Below are 22361 nucleotides of genomic sequence, written 5' to 3' on the forward strand. Positions count from 1 at the left end.
GAAAAAAAAAAAAGAGAAAAGAGACAACAATTTCATATAAATTTATATTCAATAAATTTCAAAAAAAATTTTTTTTTCAGGGAGGGTGCCAGCTGGGAAAGGAGGGAGAAGCTGGGTGGAGAAGAGGGGGAGCTAAATTTGATATTTTTAAATTGAAAGTCTTATTTTATAAGGAATTATAAATTGTCAAAATTGACTCAAAAAGTACAAAGCCTTGGGCAGCGCCTGTGGCTCAAAGGAGTAGGGCACTGGCCCCATATGCTGGAGGTGGCAGGTTCAAACCCAGCCCCGGCCAGAAACTACAAAAAAAAAAAAGTACAAAGCCTTAATAAATACAGAATAAATTTAAAGGGCTGTCAAAGATTTATTCTCTCCCCCCCAAAAGCAACAGATTTAAGTAGTTTCATGGATAAATCATTTTTAACATTCAAGGGAAAGAATTTTCATGCTATTTATTCTGGAACAAACAAAAATATGGGAAACTTGCCTATTCATTTAAAGAGAAAGAAAATCAGACACTGATCTAAAAAAGATTTAAGAGACAGAAGAAGGCGCCAGCCACATACACCACAGCTGGTGGGTTCAAATCCAACCTGGGCCTGCCAAACAATAATGACAACTATAACCAAAAAATACCGGGGCACTGTGGCGGGTGCCTATAGTCCCAGCTACTTGGGAGGCTGAGGCAAGAGAATCACTTAAGCCCAGGAGTTGGAGGTTGCTGTCATCCATCCAGGGTGAGAGCTTGAGGCTCTGTCTCAAAAAAAAAAAAAAAAAGAGAGAGACAGAAGAAAATATATAGTATTCAATTGCTCGTTTCAATATTTATTGAGTGCCTACTATGTGCCAGCACTGTTCTAGGCGCTGGGGATACAACATAAAGCTACTCTTGGAGCTTATAACTGGATGTAGAGGCAGGGATAGGCAAACAAAGCAGTAAGAGTAAAATGTCAGATAATGACAAGCGACAATTCAGCATGGAAAGAGGGGTAGGAAATTCTGGGGGAAAGTAGGTTAATGTTTCTATCTTATATAAAGTAGTCAAAGAGGATCGCACAGGTAAGGTGGCATTTGACCACAGACCTAAAGAAATTGAGGGCACAGGCATCCAGATCTTCAAAGGAAGAACATTTCAGACATAGGGAACAGCAAATATAAAGCCCTGAGGAAGGAACATACTTGAAATAATCAAAGAACAGCAAGAAAGATCCAATATGAAGAAATATAGATGCAAAAACAATAAGTAGAATCTAAAAATACATATCAGGTAGTTTATTTCAGAAACACAATGCTTCAATAGTGAAATTAATTATATTACATTAAGAGAGATTAAGACAAATTATATAATCATTTCAATAGAAACTGAAAAAGTCATTAAAGCTAATTTTATTTTGGCTCGGCACCTGTGGCTCAAGCAGCTAAGGTGCCAGCCACATACACCTGAGCTGATGGGTTCAAATCCAGCCTGGGCCTGCCAAACACCAATGACAGCTGCAACCAAAAAAAAGCCAGGCATAGATGTGCCATTCAATCCTGTAATTCCTCTACTAGGTATATAACCAGAAGACCAAAAATCACATTATAACAAAGATACTGGTACCAGAATGTTTATTGCAGCCCAATTCATAATTGCTAAGTCATGGAAAAAGCCCAAGTGCCCATCGATCCATGAATGGATTAATAAATTGTGGTATATGTACACCATGGAATATTATGCAGCCTTAAAGAAAGATGGAGACTTTATCTCTTTCACGTTTCCATGGATGAAGCTGGAACATACTCTTCTTAGTAAAGTATCTCAAGAATGGAAGAAAAAGTATCCAATGTACTCAGCCCTACTATGAAATTAATTTATGGCTTTCATATGAAAGCTATAACCCAGTTATAACCTAAGAATATGGGGAATGGGGAGGGGGAGGAGGGAGGATAGGCAGAGGGAGGGTGATTGGTGGGATTACACCTGCGGTGCGTCTTACAAGGGTACATGTGAAACTTAGTAAATGTAGAATATAAATGTCTTAATACAATAACTAAGAAAATGCCAGGAAGGCTATGTTAACCAGTGTGATGAAAATATGTCAAATGGATTATATATGAAACCCGCACATTTTACCCATTGATTGCACTAATGTACACAGCTATGATTTAACAATAAAAAAAAATAAAATAGGGCGGCGCCTGTGGCTCAGTCGGTGAGGCGCCGGCCCCATATACCGAGGGTGGTGGGTTCAGACCCGGCCCCGGCCAAACTGCAACCAAAAAATAGCCGGGCGTTGTGGCGGGCGCCTGTGGTCCCGGCTGCTCGGGAGGCTGAGGCAGGAGAATCGCTTAAGCCCGGGAGTTGGAGGTTGCTGTGAGCTGTGTGGGGCCACGGCACTCTACTGAGGGCCATAAAGTGAGACTCTGTCTCTACAAAAAAAAAAATAAATAAATAAAATAAAATAGAATAAATAAATAAATAAAAAGAAAATATGTCAAATGGTCTATAAAACCAGTGTATGGTGCCCCATGATCGCATTAATGTACACAGCTATGATTTAATAATAATAATAATAATAAAATAAATAAAAATAAACCTAATAACATCTCAACTAAAAAAAAAAATAAAAAACAGCCAGGCATTGTGGCGGGCGCCTATAGTCCCAGCTACTTGGGAGGCAGAGGCTGGAGAATCGCTTAAGCCCAAGAGTTGGAGGTTGCTGTCAGCCTTGATGCCACAGCACTCTACCGAGGGTGACAGCTTAAGGCTCTATCTCAAAAAAAAAAAAAGCTAATTTTATTTTATTTATTTATTTTTGAGACAGAGTCTCACTTTGTTGCCCTTGGTAGAGTGCCATGGCATCACAGCTCACAGCAGCAACCTCAAACTCCTGAGCTCAAGTGATCCTCTTGCCTCAGCCTCCCAAGTAGCTGGGACTATAGGTGCCCATCACAATGCCCGAATACTTTTAGAGACGGGGGTCTCTCTCTGGCTCAGGCTGGCCTTGAACTCGTGAGCTCAGGCAATTAACCTGCCTTGGCCTCCCCAAATGCTAGGATTATAGACATTGAGCCACCATTCCAGCCTAAAGCTAATTTTAAAAACAAAGCAAAAACTCTTAGGAAGCTAGAAGTAAAAAGAAAGCAGCTTAAATGTCACTCCGTAGGGAAATGTTCTCTAACCTACCCCATCCCATGTCAGGCTGTCAGGCCTCTCTGTTACATGTGCTTATAATGCCCTATACCATTCCGTATCATTGTTGGGTTTTTTTTTTTAAGAGACAGGGTCTTGTTCTGTCACCCAGGCTGGAGTGCAGTGGCGCTATCACAGCTCACTGCAGACTTCAACTCCTGGCCTTAAGCAATTCTCCCACCTCAGCCTTCTGAGTAGCTAGAACTACAGATCCACACAACCATGCTGGGCTAATTTTTATATTGTTTTTTTTTTTTTTTAGAGAGGGGGTCTTGCTATGTTACCCAGGCTCTTTTTGAACTCCTAGCAACAAGCAATCCTCCTGCCTTGGCCTCTCAAAGCACTAGGATTATAGGTATGAATCACCACACCCCACACCCAACCCTCTTTGTAATTCTTACCACAATAAAAATTATTTGTACCAATTATAAGACTATCAGCTCTCTTGGGCAAAAACTACTAGGATAGCACAGTGCTATCCATAGTAGGCCTACAACAAACTCCAGGAATATGTCCAATAAGAAATCAGAAAAACTGGACAGCGCCTGTGGCTCAAAGGAGTAAGGTGCTGGCCCCATATGCTGGAGGTGGCGGGTTCAAACCCAGCCCCGGCCAAAAAAAAACTGCAAAAAAAAAAAAAAAAGAAATCAGAAAAACTTACATGAATAACATAAAAAGACCTTAATAAACAGAAAAAAATGTTATGTTGTCTCATGGAAGACTTAATTTGCAAAAATATCAATTCTCCCTAAATTAACCTATAAATTTAATAAAATTCCTGTAACTGTCTAACATTCATCTGGAATGGTAAAGGATAAGAAGAAATAAGGAAATTTTGAAAAAAAGAAACTAGAAGATTTCACCTACCTACCAAATTCAAAATGTACTGTTAAACCTTGGTTACTGAAACAATGTAGTACATCTAAAGGAAAGGGGAGAACAATCAGTGAAATAGAACAAGAAGTAGGGCGGCGCCTGTGGCTCAGTCGGTAAGGCACCGGCCCCATATACCGAGGGTGGCGGGTTCAAACCCAGCCCCGGCCAAACTGCAACCAAAAAATAGCCGGGTGTTGTGGCGGGCGCCTGTAGTCCCAGCTACTTGGGAGGCTGAGGCAAGAGAATCGCTTAAGCCCAGGAGTTGGAGGTTGCTGTGAGCTGTGTGAGGCCACGGCACTCTACCGAGGGCCATAAAGTGAGACTCTGTCTCTACAAAAAAAAAAAAAAAAATAGAACAAGAAGTAGAGAATAGACCCATATGAGAATTCTGTATATGGTCAAGATAGCATTTTAAATCAGTGAGGAAAGAAAATTCAACTTATTGTGGCAGGCGCCTGTAGTCCCAGCTAAATGGGAGGCTAAGGCAAGAGAATCACTTATGACCAAGAGTTTGAGGCTTATTCAAAAAAAATAAATTCCACAGTGATTAAAGAAAGAAATAAAATGATAAAGGTATAAGATAACATAGTTGGTTTCCCTTTTATTACTGAGCAAGAGATTTCTAAACATTATTAGAAAGCATTAAGGAAAAGACTGACAAGGCCAGGCATGGGGGCTCACACCCGTAATCCTAGCACTCTGGGAGTACAGGAAGGTGGATCTCTTGAGCTCAAGAGTACAAGACCTCCCCTTGATCTCTTGAGCAAGAACAAGACCCCATCTCTACTAAAAATAAAAAAAACTAGCTAGGCATTGTGGTGGGTGCCTGTAGTCCCAGCAACTAGGCAAGAGGATAGGATGAACCCAAGAGTTTGAGGTTGCTGTGAGCTATGACACCACAGCTCTCTACCCAGGGCAACTAAGTCAGACTCTGCCTCAAAAAACAATAATAATAATATTAATGAAAAGACTGACAGATATGATTACTTCTATTCAGTAAAAATAGCAAAAAGCAAATTTAAAAGCAAACTTGAAAAATATCTGCAACATATAACAAAGGGCCACTATCTATCTTGTCTATCTATAAAGAGCTTCATTAGGGTGGCGCCTGTGGCTCAAGGAGTAGGGCGCCGGTCCCATATGCCAGAGGTGGCGGGTTCAAACCTAGCCCCGGCCAAAAACCACAAAAAAAAAAAAGAGCTTCATTAAATCCCTAAGAAAAAAATGGAAAAATAGATAACGGACATATGCTAATTAGCTATGGTTGCATAACAGTTTACACCAAAACTTAGCAACTTTAAGCAATGATATAAGATAACATTTATTATCTCATTCTGAGGTCAGGAATCTGGGAGCAGCTTAGCTGGGTGGTCTTAGCATGGGGTCTCCTCTGAGGTTATAGTTAAGACATCAATGTGGCTAGGCGCAGTGGCTCACATCTGTGATCTTAGCACTTTGGGAGTGCTAGGTGGGAGAATGCTTGAGGCCAGGAGTTTGAGACCAGCCTGAACAATAGTTGAGATCACATCTCTAAAAAAAATAAAAAAGATCAGATCAGCTACTTGGGAGGCTGAGGCACAAGGATCGTTTGAATCTGAAGTTGGAAGCTATAGTGAGCTCCTCATAGCTTGGGCTGGACGCCCCTACACTCTAGCCCAAACAACAGAGTAAGACTCTTAACTCACAAAAAAAAAAAAAAGACATCAATGGGCTGCAACTATCTCAAGACTTAGACTGGAGCTAAACAATCCACTTCTACGGCTTGGCACCTGTAGCATAGTGGTTACAGTGCCAGCCACATATACTGAAGGTGGCGGGTTCAAAGCCGGCCCAGGCCAGCTAAACAAGAATGACAACTGCAACAAAAAACAGCCGGGTATTGTGGCAGGTGCCTGTAGTCCCAGCTACTCGGGAGACTGAGGCAAAAGAATTGCTTAAGCCCTAGAGTTGGAGGTTCCTGTGAGCTGTAACGCTATGGCACTCTACCAAGGGAGACAGTGAGACTCTGTCTCAAAAAAAAAAAAAAGAATCCACGTCTTCTTTTTTTTTAGAGACAGAGTGTCATTTTGTTGCCCTGGATAGTGTCGTGGTGTTACAACTCACAGCAACCTCCAGCTCTAGGGCTTAAGCGATTCTCTTGCCTCAGCCTCCTGAGTAGCTGGGATTACGGGCATCCACCACAATGCCCGGCTATTTTTTGTTGTTGTTGCAGTTTGGCTGGGGCCAGGTTTGAACCCACCAACCTTGGTATATGGGGCCGACACCCTACTCACTGAGCCAAAGGCGCCGCCCAAGAATCCACTTCTAATTTCACTTCTGTTGCTGGTGGGTCTCAAATTTCTTGTGGATTGGTGGAGATACCTCAGTTCCTTGCTACATGGGCCTCTCCACAGGGCCGCTCATAGCATAGCAACTGGCTTCTCCCAGAGAAGTGACCCAAGAGAGAGGGAGTGCCTGAACACCTGAGATGGATCTCTGTAACCTCATTTAGGAGTGACATATCGGGCGGCGCCTGTGGCTCAGTGAGTAAGGTGCCGGCCCCATATGCCGAGGGTGGCGGGTTCAAACCCAGCCCCGGCCAAACTGCAACAAAAAAATAGCCGGGCGTTGTGGTGGGCGCCTGTAGTCCCAGCTCCTCGGGAGGCTGAGGCAAGAGAATCGCGTAAGCCCAAGAGTTAGAGGTTGCTGTGAGCCGTGTGACGCCACGGCACTCTACCCGAGGGTGGTACAGTGAGACGCTGTCTCTACAAGAAAAAAAAAAAAAAATAGAAGTGACATATCATCTCAGGCATGGCAGCTCACACTGTAATCCTAGTACTCTGGGAGGCCTAAGCAAGTAGATCACCTGACCTCAGGAGTTCAAGACCAGCCTTAGCAAGAGGGAGACCCCAAATCTACTAAAAACTAGCCAGGTGTCACGACACACACCTGTAGTCCCAGCTATTTGAGAGGCTGAAGCAAGAGGATTGCCCAAGCCCAAGAATCTGAGCTATGATGAGGCCATGGAACCAGAATGAGACTGTCTCAAAAAAAAAAAAAAAAAAAAAGTGACATATCATCTCTTTTGCCACATCCTATCAGTCACATAGACCAGCCCTGACACAGATAGGAAATGACTAAATATGGTGCAAATACCAGGGGGCAGAGACCACTGTAGGCCATCTGGGGCTTCCTATCCCAGGACGGGAACAAGAGGCACGAGAACCAGGCTAGGAGGGAGTAGGAAAGGAGGAAGGAGAGAGGGAATGGCAACTAGGCACTTTCTCTTTCCATCCTTCTATAGGATTTGATTTTCTTCTTTAAATTAACAATGAGCTCTACTTTCACAATTTAAAAGTTAAAAAGAAAAAAAAATTTTTTTTTGAGACAGTCTCATTCTGTTGCCCAGGCTAGACTACCCTGGCATTAGCCTAGCTCACAGCAACCTCAAAATCCCAGGTTCAAGTGATCCTCCTACCTCAGCCTCCTGAGTAGCTGGGACTATAGGCGCCCACCACTATACTCAGCTAGTTTTTCTATTTTAAGTAGAGATGGGGTCTTGCTTTTTGCTCAGTCTCAAACTCCTCAGCTCAAGTAATCCTCCTGCCTTAGCTTCCCAGAGTATTAGGATTACAGGCATAAGCTACTGTGCTTGGCCTTAAAAAATATTAAGGAAAGGGCGGCGCCTGTGGCTCAAGGAGTAGGGCGCCGGTCCCATATGCCAGAGGTGGTGGGTTCAAACCCAGCTCCGGCCAAAATCCAAAAAATATATATATATATTAAGGAAAAAACAGAGAATGCATCTCTGGTTCTGGCTGAATATCACCAAGAGCTCCCCAGCTTATGCCAGGCTCCAGTGTGATAAGAACAATCATGTACTAAGAACCTACCGTGTGCCAGGCACTGTCCTAGTCACTTAAATGCATTATGCCTATTGCCAAACGTGCTAAGAAGATATAATTAGCCCCATTTTAGAGATAAGGAAATAGGCACAGACAAATTAAGTCACGAAACACTAAGTGGTAAGGCTAGAATTCACCCCCAAATTCCTCTGGCTCCAAAAGGCTAATCTCTCTTAACTAAGCAAGCCCACCTTGCCTCATGATGTCCCCATAAACAACAGAAAGAGGGAGGAAAGGGGGACGGAGGGAAGGCTACCAATCCTCGAGCACCAGGGAGACCTACAAAAGGTCCAGATTCCAGCCCTTAAGAACTGCTGCCAACCAAAATAGCTGTAAATGTTCCTGCCCATGTAGGTTCGTTGTTGTGTTGGCATCAGAACGAGCTGGACATCCTAATGTTCTGGGCAAGAAGAAGCTCTCTCCTTCAGACATGCACTTTCTTTTTCTTTTTTTTTTTTTTTTTGAGACAGAGCCTCAAGCTGTCGCCCCAGGTAGAGTGCTGTGGCATCACAGCTCACAAAACCTCCAACTCCTGGGCTCATGCAGTTCTCCTGCCTCCACCTCCCAAGTAGCTGGGACTACAGGTGCCTGCCACAACGCCTGGCTATTTTTTTGGTTGCACCCATCATTGTTTGGTAGGCCAGGGCTGGATTCGGACCCGCCAGCTCAGGTGTATGTGGCTGGCGCCTTAGCCACTTGAGCCACAGGTGCAGAGGCATGCACTTTCTTTTTTTTCCTTTTTTGAGAGAGTCTCACTCTGTCACCCTGGGTAGAGTGCTATGGCGTCATAACTCACAGCAAATTCTTGGGATCAGGTGATCCCCCTGTAGCTAGGACTACAGGCACCCACCACAACACTCAGTTTTTTCAATTTTTAGTAGAGACAGGGTCTCGCTTTTTGTTCAGACTGATCTCAAACTTCTGAGCTCAGGTGATCCACCTACCTCAGCCTCCCAGAGTGCTAGGATTACAGCTGTGATCTACTGCACCCTGCCTAGACCACACACTTTCTAATAAAGTAATCAGATTACTTTATTACAGCCAAAACTATTCATAAAAATTCTGAATCACTGCTGGTCAAGAAAAAACATGTTCTCACCATCCACTCTATATCCATCCCTCCAACATTTCCACCAGATTATTTACTGATTAAAAATATCTAAGGTTCCGGGCGGCGCCTGTGGCTCAGTGAGTAGGGCACCGGCCCCATATGCCGAGGGTGGCGGGTTCAAACCCAGCCCCGGCCAAACTGCAACAAAAAAATAGCCGGGCGTTGTGGCAGGCGCCTGTAGTCCCAGCTGCTCGGGAGGCTGAGGCAAGAGAATCGCGTAAGCCCAAGAGTTAGAGGTTGCTGTGAGCCGTGTGACGCCACGGCACTCTACCTGAGGGTGGTACAGTGAGACTCTCTCTACAAAAAAAAAAAAAAATCTAAGGTTCCTTCACTGGTCTTGCTTTTTTCCACAAGGGGATGAACTGAGTACAGAGACCTTTGTCTAGGGACTCAGACCCCTCCCATCCTATCTATGTGCTCAGAAGTGGCTGGCAGGTGGGCTCAGGTGTCATCTTCTTAGTTAGCACTCTGACCAAACCACAGGTGGAAGACAGGAGAGAGAAGAGATGTAAGACTCAGCCTATGCAAGACAGATACTCCTTTTTTTTCATCAATCTCCCCTTTAGCTCCTCCCAATATAAATATCCAGGCAGAGAAAGCTTTAAAATTTGCATTTCCCAAGTCAATTCAGACTCTCTTATGCTGTGGCTTCAGTATTTATGGAACTAGAGATTATGATCAATTGGTTTGAACTTCAAATCTAAATCGAATTTGCTTTGCTTAGAATGAAACTACAACAATATAAACTGAAAGTATCAATCACTAGGTGCCAGACTCTGTGCTTGGCACTTCACATGGTTTGAATCATTATTTTTTTCTTTTTTATTTACTTCAACAGCAACACTAAACTGGATGGTTTAAATCATTTAATCCTCACAAGAATCTCATAAATTACTATCATTAGCCTTATTTCACCTTGAGAAAAATGAAGCCCAAAGAGTTTAGAATAATTCCTCAAAGTTACAAGTTAGGTATCATGATTTTAATAGTTTATATAGTGTTAAACAAGTGCCGAGCACGCTGCTAAGTGCTTTGTATATGTTAACTTGTTTAATGTCCACAGTAATCCTGTGAGAGAGATGTTACTCCCTACCCCTTACGGATGAGAAGACTGAGGCACAGAGGTAGGGAATGTGCTCTGGTAAGACGAAGCAGAGGCAGGATCTGCATGCTGGTGATCTGGCTGGAACCATCAGACTTCTCCATCTTTTCAGATTTGGGTTCTGGCTCACAGGTAGCAGAGCTTGTACTCTTAACCTCTACTCCTTGATTTTTTTTTTTTTGCAGTTTTTGTCTGGGGCTGGGTTTGAACCCGCCACCTCTGGCATATGGGGCCGGCGCCCTACCCCTTTGAGCCACAGGTGCCACCCTTTTTTTCTTTTTAACATACATAGAGATTTAACAACCATAAAAATCTCTAGAATACTCCTTGATTTTTGATAACTGAAAGAATTTTTTCCCCCTAAATTATTTTTAAAATGTAATGGATCCATATGGCAGACAGGTCCTCTGGATTCTATTCCTGGCTCTGTCCTTGGCTCATGGATGACATAGGGTCAGTCAAAGCTTTGCCAAGAAACACTGAAACTTGCACTTTCTCACCACCTAATAATTTAATATACTGCGAATCCTACGTAACCCTAAATAAGGGCAAAATTTAACTTACAGAAAGAGGTAATGTTAGTTTGGCAATGTCTCTAAAAGTTAAAAAAAAAGTTACAATCTGACCCAGTAATTCCACTCCTAGGCATAATATAATCAAGAGAAATGTTAATACATATCCATACAAAAATGTATACACAAATGTCAGACCACCATTATGTGTCCATCCATTGATGAGTAGATAAACTGTGGTATATATAGCTGTGCAGAGGAATATTATCCAGCCATAAAAAGGAATGAAGTACCAAGTTATACTACAACATGGATGAGCCTTGCAAACATGATGCTAAGTGAAAGAAACCAGACACAAAGACCACATATGGTATTTTATTCTATTTTGTTTATACGACATGTCCAGAATAGGCAAAGCCATAGAGACAGAAGGTAGATTAGCAGTTGCCAGGGCTAGAGAGAGAGAAGAATGGGAAATGACTGCTAATAGCCTTCCTGCTGGGGTGATGAAAATACAGTATTCTATAATTAACTATTAGGGATGATTGCACAGCACTGTGAATATACTAAAATCCACTGAATTTTACACTTTCAAAGGGTGAATCTTATGTGAATTATGTCTGAATAATTTTTTAAAAATGTTTTAAGAAAAGAGAGAACTCTAAAAGTAAAAGTAAGTTGTTATACAAATACACAAATCTGCTACTCCTGAACCTTCCCTGGAATATCATTTGAAATGCACATTATAGAGGAATTCCTTTGTTTAAAAGTGCCAATCTAAATCATTTACACTGAGAAAGAGGATTTCAATATTTAATTGTGTAGCCTCAGTCTCCAGGGAGGAGGGTACTAAATATGAACATTTATTTCACTTCAAAGTTAAATACAATTCTATGGGTGACTTGTCCATGTCACACTTTCTCTATGCAAGTGTGAGAGTTTAGGGAAATGAAACATCCTCAGCTAATAGCAGAATTACTGAATTTTAATCTAGAGTAAATTACTGCCTCCAGAGTTTGTGTCTACCTCTTTGGCATATAAATATCCATTAAGAAAAAAAATTTAGGTGGCGCCTGTGGCTCAAAGGAGTAGGGCGTTGGCCCCATGTACTGGAGGTGGCGGGTTCAAACCCAGCCTGGGCCAAAAACTGCAAAAACAAAAAAATTTAAGGCGGCACCTGTGGCTCAGTGAGTAGGGCGCCGGCCCCATATACCAAAGATGACAGGTTCAAACCTGGTCCTAGCCAAACTGCAACAAAAACTAGCTGGGCATTGTGGTGGGTGCCTGTAGTCCCAGCTACATGGGAGGCTGAGGCAAGAAAATCACCTATGCCCAAGAGCTGGAGGTTGTTGTGCGCTGTGACACCACAGCACTCTACCAAGGGCGACAAAGTGAGACTCTATCTCTAAAAAAAAATAAAGAAGAAAGAAAGAAAAAAAAAAGAAAAGAAAAAAATTTAGGCCAGGCGTGATGGCTCATGCCTGTAATCCTAACACTCTGGGAGGCTGAGGCAAGTGGATTACTTGAGCTCAGGAGTTCGAGACCAGCCTAAGCAAGAGCTACTAAAAACAGGAAAAACAAAAACAAAAACAAAAACACTAGGCGAATGTGATGGCATGTACCTGTAGTCCCAGATAATTGGGAGGCTGAGGAAAGAGGATCACCTGAGCCCAAGAGTTCGAGGTTACTATGAGCTATGACACTCTACCCAGGGCAACTGAGTAAGACTATCTCAAAAAAAAAAAAAAAAAAAAAAATTTGAGCTTTATCTTTCCCATCTGAAATCATGGTGGATTATATAATACTTTTAAAAGAAACACACAAAACAATGTGATATACAAATAGAGAAAACTGAAATTAGGAAATAAATTAAGAAAATTGATTACAAAAACTATGTAGGCAGTTACTACACTAACTGAAAAAGCATTCTGGGAAAACCCAAATAAGTAAAAGAACAGAACAGTGGTTCTCAACCTTCCTAATGCCGTGACCCTTTAATATAGTTCCTATGGGTCGCGACCCACAGGTTGAGAACTGCTGACGCAGGAATTAATGGCCAAGCATGGTGGTTCACACATGTAATCCCACTATTTGGGGAGGCAAAGGCAGGAGGAACACTTGAGACTAGGAGTTGGAGATCAGCCTGGGCAATACCGTGCGTGGAGACCCTATCTCTACATAAATTTAAAAATGAGCAGAGTAAGAAGTTGTAGTAAGTTGTGATCATGCCACTGCACTCCAGTCTGGGTGACAAAGCAAGACACTGTCTCAAGGAAAAAAATACATACAGGAATTAAAGTATAGGTCGAGCATTCCTAATCTGAAAATCCAAAATCTGAAATGCTTCAAAATATGAAACTTTGTGAGCACCAACATGATGCTAAAAGGAAATGTTTAATGGACTGTTTTGGATTTTGGATTAGAGATGCTCAACCAGAATATACTGAAAATGTTTCAAATCTAAAAACACTTCTGGTCCCAAGCATTTTTAAATAAGGGATATTCAACCGATATAGCCAACATGTTTGGTTTCATTTTATTTTGTTTTTGAAACAGAGTCTAATTCTGTTACCCAGGCTAAAGTGCCATGGCATCAGCCTAACTAACAACAACCTCAAACTCCTGGGTTTAAGTGATCCTCCTGCCTCAACCTCCCAGTAGCTAAGACTATAGGTGCTCAGCATGACACCCAGCTAATTTTTCTATTTTTAATAGAGATGGGGTCTTGCTCTTGCTCAGGCTGGTCTCAAACTCCTGAGTTCAAAGGAAACTCCCACCGTGGCTTCCCAGAGTAGGAGCAGCATTACAGGTGTGGGTCACTTTGCCCAGCTTTGTTTTGTTTGAATCGAGGTCTTGTTCTGTTGCCTAGCTAGAGTGCAGTGGTATCATCATAGCTCACTATACTCTCAAACCCCTGGACTCAAACAATCCTCCTGCCTCAGACTCCCGAGTAGCTGGGACTACAGGTGTGTAACAGCACACCTGGCTAATTTTTTTTTTAGAGAGAGAGTCTTGCTATGTTGCTCAGGCTGGTCTCGAACACCCGGCCTGAAGCAATCCTATAACCTCAGCCTTCCAAAGTGCTAGTATTACAGGTGTAAGCCACCACTAGGCTCGGCCTACACCCACTGTTTAAAATAATCACCTGCTATATATTAGGCACTGTGCTAGCAATTTATATACATTGTCCTAATGCTCACAACTCTGCAAACTAAACACAATTATCCAAATTTTACAAATCAATCAGTTCAGTTAACTTGCCCAAAATGATACAAATAGATAATGACTTCCCAAATTAAAACTCGTAATTGCCTTATTCCAAAGTCAATGTTATCACATATGTCCCAAAATAAATTTTTTTCTCCCCCTTCTTTCACCCCAAAATAAATTTTGGAAAGAAATTTAGGAATATAATACTACAGTAGAACTTCCACAGATAACCACCTTCTTACACATTGACCACTTACTTAAGGTGGTCTAATTTTCATGGACTGGACATGTACCACCTGCATTTATTCGTACAGTAGGCCTACTTCCTTATGTTGACCACCTACATATTAACCAGTTTGTCACAGACCCTTTCCTGGGAACTATATAGGAAGGAGAATAGGTATAAAGCAAAGTACTTAACTAGTAAACACAGGTACCACCCCATCCAAATGGAGGCTGCATTACATAGGCCCAAGACTCTGGAGACTTCAGCTGAGTCTCCTTGGCTGCTAGGTCATGGAAATACCCAGGGGCTCCAAGGAAAGGCACTTGCACAGCAGAGACATGAGGGGGTCAGGGCAGCAACTACATACTAACCAGTATGAAGGATTTTCCATACTTTTTTACCTTTAATTACTTTAAAAATTAGTTTCCTTCTTTTCTTTTCTTTCTTTTTTTTTTTTTTGTAGAGACAGAGTTTCACTTTATTGCCCTCAGTAGAGTGACGTGGCATCACACAGCTCACAGCAACCTCCAACTCCTGGGCTTAGGCGATTCTCCTGCCTCAGCCTCCCGAGTAGCTGGGACTATAGGCGCCCGCCACAACACCCGGCTATTTTTTTGTTGCAGTTTGGCCAGGGCTGGGTTTGAACCCGCCACCCTCGGTATATGGGGCCGGCGCCCTGCTCACTGAGCCACAGGCGCCGCCTAGTTTCCTTCTTTTCAAGACATTGAATAACTAGATTGATTTAGTATTTTAATATCAGTATATACCATCAGAATATCAGCTTTGGAGTCAAGAATATACAATGTTGGGCGGCACCCATAGCTCAGTGGGTAGCGTGCCAGCCACATACACTGAAGTTGGTGGATTCGAACCCGGGCCAGCTAAAACAACAATGACAACTGCAACAACAACAAAAAAAATAGCCAGGGGTTGTGGCGGGCATCTGTAATCCCAGCTATTTGGGAGACTGAGGTAAGAGAATCACTTAAGCCCAAGAGTTTGAGGTTGCTGTGAGCTGTGACGCCAGGCCATGGCACTCAACCAAGGGTGACACAGTGAAACTCTGTCTTAAAAAAAAAAGAAAAAGAAAAAAAGAATATACAATGTTGAGAAATTTAGGAAAGACCTGTAAGGGCTGGGAGCTGAATACGATATATAACAATTCCACAGATATTTCTTGCCTGCCTGCCACATGTAACAAACTATTCTCTGCAATATGGGGAATGCCAAAAGGAACAAGATACAGTCCTTGTCTTCAAGGAGCTTATGATTTAACATAAAAGAAAAACTTGTAAGAAATAACTATAACCTGGCCCAGTACAGTGGCTCATACTTATAACCCTAGTACTCTGGGAGGCCAAGGTGGGTAGATCACCTGAGCTCAGGAGTTCCAGACCAGTCTGAGCCAGAGTGAGACCCCCGTCCCTTAAAAATAGCCAGGCATTGTGGCAGGCACCTGTAGTCCCAGCTACTCTGAAGGCTGAGGCAAGAGAATCACTTGAGCCCAAGAATTGAAGGTTCCTATGAGCTATGACGCTAGGGCACTCTATTGAGGGTGACAAAGTGAGATTCTGTCTCAAAAAAAAAAGAAATGATGAATAGAACTAGAAATAGAAGTCGAGGTCTCATTACAAATTTGTCTATACAGTCTTCCATTTTCTTTTTTTTTATTAAATCATAGCAGTCTCCCATTTTCTAATTCGTCTGTATCTTCTTCAAGAACTTTATCTGGGCGGCGCCTGTGGCTCAGTGAGTAGGGCGCCAGCCCCATATGCCGAGGGTGGCGGGTTCAAACCCAGCCACGGCCAAACTGCAACAAAAAGAAAAATAGCCGGGCGTTGTGGCGGGCGCCTGTAGTCCCAGCTGCTTGGGAGGCTGAGGCAAGAGAATCGTGTAAGCCCAAGAGTTAGAGGTTGCTGTGAGCCCTGTGATGCTAAGGCACTCTACCCGAGGGCAGTACAGTGAAACTCTGTCTCTACAAAAAAAAAAAAAACTTTATCCAAGACTTCACTTTCTCCCTCAAAACCATAGCCTTAAGGGATAGTGATAGTCTATCTCATCACCAAATCCCCTAGCACATTTTTTTTTTTTTTTTGAGACAGAGTTTCACTGTGTCTTTCACAGCTTTCACTAAAGCTGTCACCCTGGGTAGAGTGCTGTGGCATCACTGCTCACAGCAACCTCCAACTCTTGGGCTTAAGCCATTCGCTTGCCTCAGCCTCCCAAGTAGCTGGGACTACAGGCACCAGCCACAACGCCTGGCTATTTTTTGGTTGTAATTGTCATTGTTGTTGGCGGGCTGGGTTGAATTCAAACCTGCCAGCTCTGATGTATGTGGCTGGCACCCTAACTGCTTGAGCTACAGGTGCCAAGCCCCCCTAATACATTTTTTACTGACTCTACGTGGATCTTTTCATAATGATTATACTTATCTAATCTATTGTGTGTCATGCAAGAACTGTGCGAAGTTCCCTACCTGCATCACATCACTTAATACTCATAAAACTCCTTAAGATCGGTGCTATTATTACCCATTTTGCAGAGGAAGAGATTGAGGCACAAAAAGATTTGATTATTTACCAAAGTCACACAGCTAATAAGTAAGGAGTCAGATTTTTATCCCAGGTAGTCTAATTCCAGAGCCCATTCTCTTAATTTTTATACTTTATGGTCATTCATTCAGCGTTAATGGAGTGCCGGCCAGTGATTCATGTATGGAAGACAGACATATGAATATAACAAGGAACAAATGGTTGTTGAATCAACAGCTAAAGTCAACCCACCTCCACTCCTTTTGTTGTACCTGTAGCTACTCACTGTCAACAAATTCAACTCAGAAGGGATAAGGAACCCAAAACTACATTTCTCTATTCTCCTTAGCATCCTTAGTAATATTCATTCATTCAACAAATATTATGTGGACTATGAGGCAGCCACCAGTTATTCCTGGCACCAGACCATGTCAGATAAACACTCTGCTCTCTTATTCAAGTGTATGAAACAAACAAGGACCAAAAAGAGAAAAAGAAAATCAAAGAAAAAGAAACTGAATTAAGATCAGTCCAGATAATTAACTGCTAAGAAGAAAATAAACATTTTCATTTATCATGAAAAAATATGATAAAAAACAACTATAGGGATGTTAATCCAGATAGAGAAGACCAGCTGTGAAGGTGACATTTAAATCACAGAGATGTGCTGAGAAGTTAAAAAAAATCTTTACTTTTATTTTTTAGTAAGAAAAACAAAGCTAGAAACTTCATACCAAATTAGGAGCCAAAATTAATCTGTGTCATTGACAGAGGAGTACAATGATGTTTTTTTCCCAAAATTAATACTTACTCAATTGTTACAGGAATAGAACGCTATTTACACATTTACCAATTTTAAGTAAAATTAGTTTGGTTTTATTTTTGTATACAATGGCTTTGCTTTATTTCAGATAAGGAATTTTGACCAATTGCATATTAATTTTTTTTAACCTTTATGCTTCCTTCTAGAAAAGGTAGGAGAGGGGGATTAAGGAGCCACCTGCATGACGAAGGATCCTGAAAAAGGATGCAAAAGTTTATTTTCTTTAATACTTGAGGGTTATCTTCAATGTGTAGTGGTCAAATATGACATTTTAAAGAGGCAACATGTAGTCTGGGCGCAGTGGCTCACGCCTGTGATCCTAGCACTCTGGGAGGCCGAGGCAGATTGCCTGAGCTCACAGGTTGGAGACAACCTGAGCCAGAGCAAGACCCCTGTCTCTAAAAAATAGCCGGGCCTTGCGGTGGGCACCTGTAGTCCCAGTTACTTCGGAGGCTGAGGCAAGAGAATTGCTTGAGCCCAAGAGTTTAAAGTTGCTGTGAGCTATGACGCCATAGCACTCTACCAAGGGCGACAAAGAGAGACTCTATCTCAAAAAAAAAAAAAAAAAAGAGGGCAACATGTAACATTCTATTCTATATTTAATTACCAGGGCATTGGGAAGAAACAGCACATGTGGAATAATGAAGAAAGTCGTTTTTTTTACTAGTCTTGCAAAGAAATGGACACCAGGTTTTAAAAAATTAATTAACATTGACTCTGGCAAGTTGTTTAACTGTTCCAAGTCTCCACTTCTTTTCCAGGGATAAAATGAGGGTGCCTGACACTAGAAGATGTGTGTGGGTCTTCCCAGCCTTAAACACTTTGATTCTCCTTAGAAAATAGAAGGTACAAGTATTCCAACCTTTATTACATGGGTAATGCAGGTGAACATTTTTTTAAAATTGTTTATTTGGAGGTCAGTTTTTATAATAATTTTCTTCTGATGTAATAAATCAAGTTAAGATTGTACAAAAAGAATCCTCAGTAGGAATATTTTCTGTATATCAATGGAAAGAATGGGGAGGAGAAATAAACAGTTCTGAAGCTCAAAATAATACCCTACACAGTCAAAAGCATTGACAGCGAAAAGGAGGGGGGGAGAGATTGAGAGAGACTGTGTACTGTAACAGGAAAGAATCATTGGAAAGAAAACTGTAAATTTCCACCATTTTTAATCTTTTTTCCTTTCCTTTCCTATCCTTTCCCACATATAAGAGCCCAGTTTTCATTTTCCCCTAATCCCAAAAGAGACAGCAAAAGCTACAGCAATCCTTAAACATTTTTTTTGGTTACAAATAACCAAAATATTAAAGAGGCACTATTTTTCTCCACGTTATCACCAATCTTTTTTAGAACTGAGGAAGCCCCTTTCCAAATATTACCCAACATCAGCCCTCATTCCGCTGCAGCCGACTACCTCCATCACCCATTTTTAAAAATCCATTCATGTTATGCCTTTCATCCAAACCCATAAACAACCATTTCCGCCCTGCAGCTGCGGTTTCAGCTGCCCGAAACCGTCAGCCAGGCAAGTGTTGAATCCTGCAAACAGCGAGACTGCAGACTGCGGCACAGAGCAGAGCGGCGCAGCCGGCGGACACCGAGGCTTCCCTCAACTCGCGAGTGATTTAAGAGGGTTCAGGACCCTGATGAGACCTCGCCCTTGAAGCCAATCCCCGGGAAGGGGAGGAGTGAGGCGGCCTCAGCACTGCTAAGCCTTCAGAAAACAGGCGTCTCCTCCCCAGCTGGCAGGAGCAGCCGATCCAGCGCGCCCCGCCGCTCCCAGGTGGGTCTCCGCAGCCGGGGACCGCGGCTCCGCGCTCCGTGCGGGGAGGGTAGGGGAGGAGGACGCGGCCGGGAATTTGCTCGTCACGATTCACGAAGGAGGGTGGGAAGAAAGGCGGGGTTGGAGACAGAAAAAGGAGTGGAATCAGGGAGCTCAGGGAATAAAGACAGCAAGGGAGGAGAGAGGGAAAATGGTGGGGGGAAGGCAACCAGGGTACAGAAGAATAGGGGTGCAGGGGAGAAAGATGGCTGCAGGGGGTAAAAACGGGGAGAAGGGGAGGGCAGAGGGGGACGAAGAGGGAAAGGAGGTGGGGTAAAGCAGGAGGCACAGGGAGAAGGGGAGAGAAAACGGGGAGAGGGAGGGAGAGAGGGAATGAGTGACGGAAGCGAAAGGGGATGGAGGTGAAAAGAGAACAGAAGGATGGCGATGAAGGAAGATACGGGTTGAAGGAGGAGGGGCGGGATGAGGAGGGGAGGAGTGAAAGGTGAGGAATGGGGGAAAGGGGCACGCGGGAAGGGGACAGCGGAGGGCAGCGGGGCCCGGGCCGCCAGGAGGGACTTCCCTCCGGGGAGGGCGGTGTCTGAATAACCGGACCCTGCGAACCAGAGGGCTCCGGCCGGGGGAACGGGGACCGACAGCCGGCCGCGGAGGCCCGGGCGCTGCGGGCAGGTACCGCACCGGGGTCCCCCGGGCAGCTGCAGCCGCCGCCTGAGGGAAGGACCCCGATCCACTTACTCTCTCCGACCACGGCTTTGAGACCAATGGGGGCCATGGCGCAGCGCGACTCTCCGGGCTCCGACCCTCCTCACGCGACGCCTGCGGACTCCGCCGCCTCCTCCGGTCGGCGCGCTCGGCTAGCTGCTGCTTGCCACCCCGCAGCCGCGCTGGGGACCGACTGATGCGCGGACTCGTCGCGGGGGCGCGGCGCGAGCCAGAGTGAGGCTGCCTGCCGCCAGCGCGCGCGGGGGCGGGGCGTGCGGGGCGGGGCCTCGCGCCAGTCGTTGGCGTCATCCGCTCACCTCTGCCAATCGCACTGCGGCCCGGGGACTGGGCCCCGCCCTCCGGGATGCGGCGGGGCGCTAAGCTGCCCCAGGCTGGTGCGGGAGCCGCGCCCTCCCCCTCACCTCAGGCGCCGCGCGCGCACCCGGCACAGGGTCCTAAAGTCCCCTCGATTGCTGGTTCAACACAGGAATCCCTGGCCACAGGCTGCTGACAAGATCTGTCCTCCTGAAACCTCGCTCTGGTCCTGTCTTTCCTCTTTCTGGGAGGCTTGCGTTTTTCCCCTGCCCACAGAAGTAACTCAGAGACAGATCTCTTACTGGTAGTGCCCGTTCCCAGCCACAACATGCCCTGGAGTACAGCGACAACATCTCTATCTCTGCAAGTACCTGGATCCATATACCCACCATTCACTGAACTTATTGCGAGTCAAGCTCCGTGCCAACCGCCTTGCAGGCATCATCCTACTAAATCATCACAATAGTTAGACATTGGTTTTAATCTTCATTTTCAGATGAAAAGACTGAGACTCAGATGATGGAAAAAGCACTAGACTTGTGTTAGGCTGTGTACCATTCATTAGCTAATATTTATTATTCCCACACTACTACGAGTAAGCCGCTGTTCTAGGCACTGGAGCTATAACCGTGTATAAGACGGATTCTGATCCTGCTCAGAGACTAAAAGTTTCTACGTCGCAAATCTAATAGAAATATACTGTAGAACTGACTCTGGTCTCAGTATCTCCTTCCCCACATTTACCAAAAAAGGTTCCAGGTCAGTTTTCACCGGATTCTGTTGATGGGAGATGTTTCAGGGCTTGCTTTTAGCTTTCGAGAAAAACAAGTTGATGAAATTAAAAATCAAGAGGGACAGGAAAACTAGTAGTAATGAAAGCAGCGAATGCTCATTAAATGTCTGGAACAGCTCTATGAGCTAGGTTCTCTTCATATTAAGAAATATAATAATGGGCGGCACCTGTGGCTCAGTCGGTGGGGCGCCGGCCCCATATGCTGAGGGTGGCGGGTTCAAACCCAGCCCCGGCCAAACTGCAACAGAAAATAAAAATAGCCGGGCGTTGTGGCGGGCGCCTGTATTCCCAGCTACTCGGGAGGCTGAGGCAAGAGAATCGCTTAAGCCCAGGAGTTGGAGGTTGCTGTGAGCTGTGTGAGGCCACGGCACTCTACCGAGGGCCATAAAGTGAGACTCTGTCTCTACAAAAAAAAAAAAAAAAAAAAAAGAAATATAATAATATTGTACAGAAGAGGAAACAGATTCGGAGACATTAAGTGCTTTGTTAATGACAAAGAAAAGATCCAATTCTAGAAGCTGAATTTTGAACCATTGGTTTATACTGAGCCACAAGAAATGAAGCCGAGGACTAAGGAGGTATTTTCCAAAGTCATGGCAGTGAATGGTGGTTGAGCCAGGACAAGAGACATTGTGATTTGACCATTTTCTCACCACTACCCCAAACTACCCCAGTTGAACTTTCATGTGGCTTCATAGAGAAAGGAAGAGTTAATGTGTTATCTCTTCATATCTCAGTCCTGCCTTCTGCCTGGAAAACACAGTGATAGGCTCTGGGTGAATTTGGAGCAGGAAAAGATAATGTATAAATGTGGGGAGGAGGGTTGGGATGCACTTGTAATGACACAGGCTCCATCCTTTACCAGCTGGCACATATCAGCAGAGACTCCATGGTTTTTGCATCTGCTGTGAAAATTAAATTAGAAGCTGGAAAATTCCTTAGCAGCTAAGGAGTAGGAATAGCCAAGAGCTGCTTCTGTCATTCCTACAGTCAATGGGTCTACAAAGGTTTATTGAGTTCTATAAGATGGAGACAGTTCCTGCCTTCAAGAAGCTAAGGGAGGCTGAGGCTGGAGAATCGCCTAAGCCCAGGAGTTGGAGGTTGCTGTGAGCTGTGTGATGCCACGGCACTCTACTGAGGGCAATAAAGTAAAACTCTGTCTCTACAAAAAAAAAAAAAAAGCTAATATCGGGGTGGCGCCTATGGCTCAGTCGGTAAGGCGCCGGCCCCATATACCGAGAGTGGCGGGTTCAAACCCGGCCCCGGCCAAACTGCAACCAAAAACTAGCCAGGCGTTGTGGTGGGCACTTGTAGTCCCAGC

At 44.0% G+C, this 22361-nt stretch overlaps 1 protein-coding gene across 2 annotated transcripts in view; it reads right to left on the reverse strand.

Annotated features, from left to right (window-relative positions):
- The window catches only part of STXBP1 (syntaxin binding protein 1), a 96625-nt gene extending 75779 nt beyond the window's left edge, over positions 1–20846 (reverse strand). Inside the window, exon 1 of one of the 2 annotated variants that reach the window (XM_053561722.1) lies at positions 19966–20846. In XM_053561722.1, the coding sequence (XP_053417697.1) occupies positions 19966–20002 (37 nt within the window). In that variant the 5' untranslated portion in view covers positions 20003–20846. The remainder of the gene's footprint in view (positions 1–19965) is intronic. The other variant, XM_053561733.1, reaches the window with a different exon arrangement.
- Positions 20847–22361: the final 1515 nt, after the last annotated feature.

The sequence above is a fragment of the Nycticebus coucang genome, chromosome 2 (assembly GCF_027406575.1).
Source record: "Nycticebus coucang isolate mNycCou1 chromosome 2, mNycCou1.pri, whole genome shotgun sequence".
Taxonomy (NCBI): domain Eukaryota; kingdom Metazoa; phylum Chordata; class Mammalia; order Primates; family Lorisidae; genus Nycticebus; species Nycticebus coucang.